Source organism: Micrasema longulum, unplaced genomic scaffold (assembly GCF_059751315.1).
Source record: "Micrasema longulum isolate JH-2025_06_02 unplaced genomic scaffold, ASM5975131v1 h1tg000260l, whole genome shotgun sequence".
Lineage (NCBI taxonomy): Eukaryota > Metazoa > Arthropoda > Insecta > Trichoptera > Brachycentridae > Micrasema > Micrasema longulum.
The window spans coordinates 2,023,097-2,033,380 of NW_028277464.1; the positions used below are offsets into that span (position 1 = coordinate 2,023,097).

The following is a 10,284-nucleotide window of genomic DNA, read 5'->3' on the forward strand; positions in this document are numbered from 1 at the left end:
ATCTCGTGGATGTAAAACAGTTACATGAGAACAGTGATCTTGCGTGAAAGATGATATATAAAGAGAATTTTATTATTATTATGCATGTTGTATTCTATATAGGTAAATGTGTAATCCAAAGTTTAGCTGTAATTATTTTAGCTTACTTTTGCTTTAAGTGCTTTTAAATTTATGCGAGTCATATTTAGCTATAAACATTATTATTATTGCACTTTTCATATTCTATTATGATAAATGCATTGCTTCTTTAAGAAACAACAATACATTTTAAGTTTATTCTCTGTTTTGAAATGTTAAAAATATTTTCGTAAAACAATTATTCTATTATATTAAAACTCATGACAAATTATTGTAAATATACAGTGCATTTTTACATATAAATAAATGATGATATTGATAAAAAGTTTTTTTTTCTAAAATTATCTAATGAAGGGTCTGCTGTAATATTGATAAATGTCTACTAAAGGTGATTTTGAGAAATCTATAGGTATCTAATTAAATGTGGAAAATCACAAATGTTGAGATTTTAAAAAGCATAAACGACTTAGTAATGGTACAAATATTATTACACACCAAGCTTTTAATACTCCGCTTGTGTATTAAAAAAAAAAAAATGAGATTCTGACCAATAAATTCATGGAGATAAAATAATTAAATGTGTATTTTTTGTAGGTGCATCAGTCAATTTATTTATCTAACTTTGTGTTGAGTGCTTTGAATCACTCAATTTAAGTTGAATAGTTTATGTCACCAACATACAACACATGACATAAAAACTCGCAATTAGCCTTTTGAGGGATTTTTCCTTTTTATAGCATGAACATACAAATTTGATTGACAAAACAAGTGCTTCAAATAGCTAAAAAGAGATAAGTCAAATAAATAAGGCAGAGTAAGGATTATTATATGCTTTTTAAGTGTGAAACTTAAATGGACTGTTTTATATACAAACTAGTTTTTTTTATTTGTGTGTTTTTTTTTTCTCGAGTACAAATTTATATCTTGGCTTACAAGAGGATTAATATGTTAAATAAAACAATGGTGAAATTGCTTACATAATTAATAATTACATTGAATTACAATAATATATTTTTTTTAATTATTGCCATTTAACAACATAATAATTTCGCTTTCCAACTCTTAAAAGAGAAAGCATGTTTGGTAATATGTGTACTGATTCAGAAAGAATTTCTGAGAAATTCATTATTTTCTGGTGATTTATGTGAAAGCCTCCAGCTTGAATTATTCTCATTGCATCATCTAAAAATAAAAACAGAAATTCGTTTAATAACATGCTTGGTTGTGTGAAATAACCCAGTCATTCTCAAAATAAAAGGTAAATTTATGTAATTTACCTGGTTCATATTTCTAGTAATATAGATAGCTATTCTAATTATGGCTACCCAATAGTACCCTTTTTTAAACATATGGTACATTAAAAAAATTACATATCAATTAAAACAGCAAAAAAAACCCACATAGGCATGACCTGTGCATTGGTATACTAAATCTAGAATATGAAATAATAATACATTATGAAATCTATTGTGTAGATGTATGTGTATATAAGTATAAAAAATAGGGACATAAAATAAAAATTAAAATTTACATTCAGGTTTTTTTTTTTTAATTTGAGTAAATGGAAAATAAGATATCGAAAAAATAAGAAATAGGTGTAGAGCAAAAAATTACAGTTTTACATAATAAAATTACGAAAGCAAAAAAAGTTTATCTGGAGAAGAAATCGTATTTATGGCCCAGTTTATAAATAAATTATTAGAAGAAGAGAGGCTTAATTATCATTTTTGGTTGTATCTTTAAAGTAGGAGTTACAAAGTTTAAGGGCAAGGACATTTGCATGCCTCTTAAAAATTGTTAATAATAATAGTAAAAATTCAAGTTTTTTCATTGTTTTATAACCAGTTAAAATATGTGTGAAGTTATGAATAGCCTACTTGTTTGTTTTCTATTTGTATGAAACTACAAATCATAAATTATTGCGTTTGTTATTGCTTTATAATAACTAAAGTCCGAATTATTTATATGCAATTGTATGTTTTGGCTATTTTTACAGGTTTTAGCATATATTACTGAAAACCTGCTGATGCATATATGTGATATTTTTACAGATCATAATAGTTGTAGCCGACCTAAACCATAAAACGCACAGCTCGTATGAGCCTGAATTGAACTTAGAATTGCCAGAGATATTACCGCATAAACTTAAAGATAATTTGTAAAACATTTTGCAAAACAACCCTGGGCAACGAACTTTTATGACAAATGAATAGTTTTATTAATGGCATCGGTGAAATTTTGTCTGAGACAATATGTACTAATATATGTAGCAACTTAGTTCAAGCACTGCCCGGTAACTTCGGTGGAAAACTTAGAAAAATACATTATTGTTAACATAAATAACAAAGATTGTTTTATTTTTCCTAATAAATAAATAATAACTGTATTTTTAAATATTTTATGTTGCATATTTTCGCATTTTTCATGCATATTTCAGCCTTTTTCATTTCATTTCATTTCATTTTTTTGCACCACAACAGGCCAGGAGGCCCAATTACAGTGGTGAATTACACTACAGAACAACCAGGCTTGAGAAAAATCACATTTTTAATTTTTGTGTTCTCACCGGGAATCGAACCCGGAACCTTCCGTGCGTGAGTCAAGTGTTTTGACCACTACACCACGGAGGCCGCCTTTTTATGTTGCATAATCTGGTAACTAGTAATAACATACAAATTGGCGACTAAAGGTCCTGTCATTTTATATGGCACCCAAATAAGATAGATAATACCTTTATACAATTAACAGTAATCATTTATAACTTACTCTCTGTAGGGAAACAACCGGCTTTCATAGCAAATTTCAACACACTCATTCCTGGTTCCATCAGTAATGATACTACCGATGCTCCTTCAAACACTTGTTGTATTTCTGTTGCGCTTAATTTTAATAATGATTCTATATTGTTACTGTACAATGCTTCTGATGCTTTCTCTGCACTCCTTAGGCCTTCCTCTGGTAGACATAAAAATACATGCATTTACACATATATTAAGAAATTAAAATAATTGCATATATTAAACATTTTCCTAATTAGCATTACTAACAACTTAAAATCATACAGAAACTTTTGTTTTATTCTGAAGCAGCTAGATTGCCCTTAAAATGAATTATATTATTTAGTTAATTTTACATTTGTACAAGTTATCATTCTTAATAAGACACTTTTGTCTAAATATAAAAAAAACGAAATATGGATGAACCACTAGAATACAGTCTAGGCAAAAAAAATACGACGGTAACATTGTTATTTCTTTCTCTGCAACTTTGTATTAATTTTTTATAATGGTTTGAAATATTGAGAATTACCTAAAAACGAGGCATTTCACGCCCTAAGAGACAAGAAGCAAGTATTACGTTAATGCACCACACATGTACACAATGTTTCATAGAAGTGCACTCAGCGGGGATGACAGGTGTCATCAAAGTGACATGACGGCAACAGCGAGCCATTTTGTATGTGCTCGTTTTCAAACTCGAAAATTATAAATGAATACATTAATATAACTATTATAATTAGAATCATAATATTGAATATATTTTCAATGTTATTCCCTACTCTATTACCTAAAAAGAATCTAAAAGTTTAAAAAAAATTAACAATATTATATAATTACCTCCATGGACTAGAATAGTAAGTTGCTCGGCCAGTTTTTTCTGAGCCAATCTTTTTTCTGGAACTGTTTTATGCAAGCTCATTATGTGACCTATTTCTCCCAGTGATAAGAATGTGAAATACTTTAAATAATTTTCTACTTCTGAATCTTTGCTTCGGATAAAAAACTGATATAAAGCAAAGGGCGATGTTTTCCTGCCGCTTAGCCATATTGCATTTCCGGCAGATTTTCCAAATTTATTTCCTTCTTCTGTTGTTATTAATGGTAATGTCATACCTAAAAATATAATTATTGTCAAGGTGACATACAAAGGTGGATTGAAAAATTTCCAGAATGACAAATAAATATTGATTTAAGATAAGCATATTTTATTTCTCAAAATAACATCTTTAAAGGTCAAATGTCTACTAAATTGTAGACCAGTTTCTTGATTCTCCCTTAGAAAAGGTTTTTAAAATAGATATTTCCATTCGACCTATCATTTCCGGAAATGAGTGAATCCGGAAAAACCAATTTCGTTAATTTATTTTGCAATTTAGTTTGAATAAATGGATAACTGTTAATTCTTTCCTATCTATATTGATATAGAAAAGCACAGAAATACTCATTTGACGAAACAATTTAAAGTTTTCAGTTTCAGAAAAAGTAGCCAATTAATGGCTTAAATAGATTTGTAAAAAAGATATATTGCCATTCCGAAAACATTTCGATCCACCTACCTATTAAATTATATTAGATCAAGATGGCGAATCCTTCTCACCGTAAACAGGTTTATTTGCAACTTTGCTAATTAAATCATGACCAGACCAAATGTTTCCCATTTGATCACTTCCGCCAACCTTTAAAAATATAAGTGTTATTACATACTTATATTAACATGTTAGAACAGAGATGAAGAACATTTAAGAAAAGGTAATGTAGAAGTCTAGGCATCTACAGGGCTTATGACCTGTCAATGGCTGGTCTAAGTGGCCACTTTACACACTGTGTAACATTCACCATTCTGCCTATATTTGAACATCTATATTCCTTCAATTCTTTCATCTGTTGATGTTTGTGAAGTTAAAGAGCTGAAACCTTTATTTATGTTTATATTAACATATTATCTGTTGTAATATGTTAATATAAACAGCTCCCCAGGGAGTTGAATCCAGTCCTTGTCTACAAAAATTTGGACAAACTCAAAATATTGTTGACATGCTTTTATATTTAAGTATTCACAAAATATTATTGAAGTATTCATAAAATATTACTTTAGCACGATAGATCTTTTCAAATAAACAAAATATTGTTTTAAAACACATATCTAAATTGCAATAGAGACATCACAAGAGCAAAATTTTTAGTTGCTATTTTTAATTTTATATATTAGTTTTCTTTTTTTATTATTTATTATATACATGTACGCGTATTTATGTGTTTTGTGTTTGTATATATGTTTATGTGTGTATATGTATGTATGTATGTATATATATATATATATATATGGATGTGTGTATGTATATGTATGGATGTATGTGTACATTTATATTCATTTTTATTTCTTTTTGCATTGTTTTATATTTACTTACTATTTCTTCTTCCTCCCTCTCTTCCTTCCCTATTTTACCATCCCACTTCCTTTCACTCCTAACAAACTGTATGTTTTGTTTTTTATATTTTTGTTCCTTTATGAAACCCGTAATCGGTCTTGTTATTTGATGTTATTCTGTATGTATTGTTTATTAATATGACTGTTGGTTTCAATAAAAATATATATAATAAAAATAAAAAGAGGACGCTTACCTGAAATCTGCAATTAAAATTGTTAAATAAATACAGCCAATCATAAGCTTGAAATATTTGGTATGTGAATTCAGTGAAACTCATTCCCGCATCAGAATTGATTCTGCTTTGTACAGACTGCTTTAGTAGCATTGTTCCCATTCGAAAATTCCTACCGACTTTGCTGACAAAATCTAAAGCATCCATGTTACTGTACCACTGTTCGTTATTCAAGATTCTAAAAAAATACTTATTAAAGAATAATTATGAAAAATTTTGGAGATTTATACAAAATAATGGCATTTTTTAATGTACTCGTATATGACAAAATTTACAAACAATAATGAATTAAAACTTCATAATATGTTTATACTTAATAATTTAATATATTTTTAAAACATTGTTGCTGGTCGTTAAATAAATGAATGCAATATTTTTCAGAAACTGGTCTATCATTAAAAATAATAATAATAAGTAAATAATATAAATAACACATTAAGACATTAGTGATTCTTTCTGTAATAATTAAAATTGTAAATGAGTATTATGGGAACATCTATTGGAAGCCTTATCCTGACTATTCTATGAATGTAAGATGAGAAATTTTAGGTCTTACTTTAATTTTAGTTTTAGGTTTGTTATTTAGCAAATTGAATAATCTGAATATTGTGGATACTGAACAAGCATGGATTATAAGCTATCTCTCAAATAGAACCCAAATAGTGCAAGTAAATGGATATTTGAGTAACCCGCTACCAATCACTTTTGGGGTACCTCAAGGCAGCGTTTTGGGACCAATTCTTTTTCTAATATATATAAATGATCTATGTACTAAAGAAGAAAACAATTTAAAAATAATTAGTTTTGCTGATGACACTGCTCTACTCATTGATGGAAATACCTGGGAAGAAACTCATCAAAGGGCAGAAAAGGCATTATCTGCTATTAAAATGTACTTAGACTTAAACCTTTTGACTTTAAACGAAGATAAAACAGAATTTGTAAATTTCAGTGTGACAAAAAAGGGAGATCCAAAATGTAATAAATTAATGATTCATACATGTAAAAGTGTAATGCAATGTAGTGATGAGAACAAATGTAAATTCATAAATAAAGTTGATAACATAAAATATTTAGGATTAATCATAGATTCGCATTTAGACTGGGCTACTCAAATCGACAATTTGACAATAAAAATTAAAAAACTTGTGTTTGTTTTCAACTCTCTAAGAAACATTCTGGACAAAAAAACGTCGAAAAAAGTGTATTTCTCATTATGTCAAAGTATAATTGAGTATGGTATAATTGCGTGGGGGGGAGCCAGGAAAAATGCTATTCAAGCATTAGAAGTGCACAAAAGTGTGTTCTCAAAGCTCTACTGGGGGTCCATATCAGGACACCTACAGCTGAGATGTTTGAACGAGTAGGTGTTCTGAACGTCAGGCAACTGTATGCTAAGGCACTTCTCGTTCACACTCATAAACACGGTGGAAATAAAATTTACAATACTAGCTATGAAACGCGTCTTAAAACAAAACAGCTATACATGGCACCTAAAATGACAACATCATTTGGTCAAAGGAGTGAAATATACCTTGCTCTAAGAATATATAACAATATACCATTTGCCACAAAAGTAGATAAAAATCTTGAGCAATTTAAATTATTTGTAAAAAAATGGCTACTTGATTTGGGTCCCGAGAACTGTCTTGAGATGGTCACAAGCGGTAGACTTGTTTATGTAAAATTATTTTTGAATTTCATGTTTAGTATTTGTATCCACACAGTGTCTCGATGAGTATATGTCATATACCCGTATATTTGGCATTTATGCAGACGTTGGGCCACCGGGAACTGATAGTAGCTTGTTACTCAACTTAATGTCTGCACAGTAGTCAAGTATGTGAGCTGTACTAATAATATAATTTAGTTTTCTTTTTCTTATTCTTTTTTTTTCTCTTACTATTATTTATGTAAATATATATATATCTGTGTGGATTTAAGTATGAATATGTATTATTTTATATATATTTTTTAGACACCATAAGTATATAATATAAAATCATGTAAATGAATGCTTCGTCACGGGTTGTGCACAGTGAGGTATTCATATTAAAAAAAAGTGTTATGTAAAACGTGAAATAAAAAAATATATATTATATGTATTTCTAAAATTATAATAAGATTTAAGTATCACACAATTTTTTAATTTTTTAAAATATTTGTATTGACTCAGTTAAGAATAGAACCTGACATCTCATACTACTGCATCAAAAAATGATCTAGAAACTATCAAGTAGTGAAAATACATAATATTGTAAAATGAATTTGTACTTACTTTGGTGGTTTAAGTGGACATTTTTCGTTGTTCCACAAATATTTCGAATGATTTTCAAAAACCTTTTCGATGTTTTGTTTTACTCCTTGCAAATTTTCATTAACGAAATCCGTTTCTAGATACGGCCGATCGGAAGAGCGGCCGCTTGGGTCCCCAATACGGCCAGTTGCTCCTCCTATCTGCAGAAATTAATATACTCCTTTATATTTTATATTTCTTTATTCAGAAATTTTACAGAACATGCCAATCAATCTTCTGAACTCATCCTGCGGTCTTGTCCCTTTCTCTCTCTCTACGAATACTGAATGGAGCTTCTAGCTACTATCCGTGGCCCTGTTATATAAACAGATATGTCGGATATACAGATTACTTCCAAAAATAATTTTGAGGCTTTTAAAAAGTTTTGTAATAATTTCGGCGAATCGATCATGTCCAATCAATTTAATCCCAGTCAGTGGAGAATTCACTTCCCTCTACTCTATCCACTGAAGTGCATATTATGTACTTCTGGATTACCTTCTTTCAGTACAAAGATATTTATTAATTTGACCTTTTATATACATATACAATATATATACATATAAGGGCGGGCATATTGCCTTAAGGCAATTTCTTCCTACCTACCCAAACCGTTCAGTTTGAGAAAATTATAAATACATGGACATATTGAATCTTACAGTTTCATACAAAAATTAAAAACAAAGATCAACAAAATAAAAATATATTTAAAAAAATAACACAATACTATGAAGAGAGGAGAGGGGATGGGAAGGAAAGAAGAAGGATAAAGGAACATTTAAATATTTAGATAGTGACATTTTAATCTTGACTTAATGTAAATAAAGAAGGGACGTCTCTAACATTAGTGGGTAGATTATTCCACAATCGAGCGGCTACTACTGTGAAAGAGGAGGCAAGAAAATTAGAGCGATGACAGGTATTAAAAGGGTTCTCTCGTTACTAGAACAAAGAGATAGTCCGTGTTGTGAAAGAGGTTGGATGAGCTCTCTCAGATAAACAGGCGAAGTGGGATTATTTAAAATATTGTGAAGAAGTGATAGAATGTGAATGTTTCTTCTATGCCTGATACTGAGCCAGTGTAGTTGCGTGCGATACTCGGTTATGTGGTCAAATTTGCGAAGATCAAAGATATAACAAATGCAAATATTCTGCAATCGTTCTAACTTATCAAGTAATTCAGAGTTAGCATCTGTATAACATACATCCGCATAGTCAAGGAGTGGAAGAAGTAAGATACTAAGGGAACTCCTTCGGGCAGCTTTTCTCGTTTGGCAATGAGCAATTTTTCCGGGTATGTGGGCACCGATGCGGTGTGCGGTGGGCAAGCGGAACATGCATATTTAGAAATACATAATATTATGAAAGTAAATGTACTGCCCCAATAAAAAAAAAACACAAAAGTGACATTAAAACAAGTGTCAACAAAAATACCATATGTAGTATATTAGTACATAAGAATTCTCTTAAAGAATACCACACTGAAGAGAAAAAAAAATATAGAAGACAAAATTAAAAAAATATTTAGCACTTGGGCCGATAAAAAAATACATAATTTATTCCATTGCTTGATGCTTTTGTGGAAAGAATCTTTAGCTCTTAAATGTTTTTGTGCCATATATATTAAAAAAGTGTTGGATTGATTTGCTTCAAATTACTATCTTCCATGATGCCGTTCATTAAAGCCATATATTTATCCTACACCAGTATTGAAAACACATTCTATTACCCTTAGTGCAACTCAGCTTAAGAAGTCTAACAACGTCAACGATATACTATTAAATAATTGCATTAAATATTTTTTACAATTACCAAGGTGATAACATCGTGACCTCCTCTCTGCCAATGTAAAAGATTTATAAGCACCAGAAGATTTCCTACGTGTAGACTGTCTGCAGTTGGATCAAACCCAGCGTAAACACATTGTGGAGACCTGTTTAAAAGATCTATAATCTGTTTTCTAAAACAATGTTATACAGGTTATACATCATTATATGATTTATTTAAACATAGTCCAAATTAACTTTAAAATATACTTTAATTACGATTCTGTATTGGGAAACACTTCTTGTATGGCGCCTCTCTCCCGAAGGTGAAGGATATTTCTATTTGAAAACCATCGGTGAGATTGTTTGAAACATAACCTAAATGTTTGCAATAGTGTCATGGTTATTTGAAAGTCGCGATTAATTTAATCAGTGAATTCAATCTTAAAAAAGAAGATTCGAAAATTATTTTGTACAAATTCTGAACTTAGTTTTATATTGGTTCAAGTTCTTATTTCATGATCACTGACAGATTATAACATGACAATTGACCAATTTGACAGCTACAAATTTTCTATGGTTAAATTTCCACAGTAGAAATGTGAACTAATAAGTTTGCGGATGGAATAAGATATCTGTAGTCTGTGGATAGAATTCAAGTACGAAAACGAATAGTCGACTTTATCGAACATTCGACTACTTC

The 10,284-nt window shown here is 29.7% G+C and overlaps 1 protein-coding gene across 2 annotated transcripts; it reads right to left on the reverse strand.

Annotated features, from left to right (window-relative positions):
- Positions 1–1,042: 1,042 nt before the first annotated feature.
- On the reverse strand, positions 1,043–10,189 carry TyrRS-m (Tyrosine--tRNA ligase, mitochondrial). Of its 2 annotated transcripts, none has more exons than XR_015821928.1 (8): positions 9,861–10,159; positions 9,628–9,775; positions 7,798–7,976; positions 5,481–5,697; positions 4,415–4,534; positions 3,696–3,971; positions 2,845–3,033; positions 1,043–1,260 (listed from the first exon to the last, which is right to left on the reverse strand). XR_015821928.1 is itself a non-coding variant. In XM_088223976.1 (8 exons), exons 1-8 carry the CDS (start codon positions 9,980–9,982, stop codon positions 1,100–1,102), a joined length of 1,371 nt encoding a protein of 456 aa, XP_088080102.1. In that variant the 5' UTR covers positions 9,983–10,189; the 3' UTR covers positions 1,043–1,099. The 2 variants fall into 2 exon arrangements, 1 of the variants encoding a protein (XP_088080102.1); XM_088223976.1 differs by having other exon boundaries at positions 4,456–4,534; positions 9,861–10,189.
- Positions 10,190–10,284: the final 95 nt, after the last annotated feature.

Excerpts from the sequence above, each read along its gene's own strand:
- TyrRS-m (XM_088223976.1), bottom strand. The coding sequence starts at position 9,982 with ATGACACTATTGCAAACATTTAGGTTATGTTTCAAACAATCTCACCGA. Across the intron at positions 7,977-9,627 it reads GTCACGATGTTATCACCTTG|ATAGGAGGAGCAACTGGCCG; the intron begins GTAATTGTAAAA and ends TAATTTCTGCAG. Across the intron at positions 5,698-7,797 it reads TGTCCACTTAAACCACCAAA|AATCTTGAATAACGAACAGT; the intron begins GTAAGTACAAAT and ends GTATTTTTTTAG.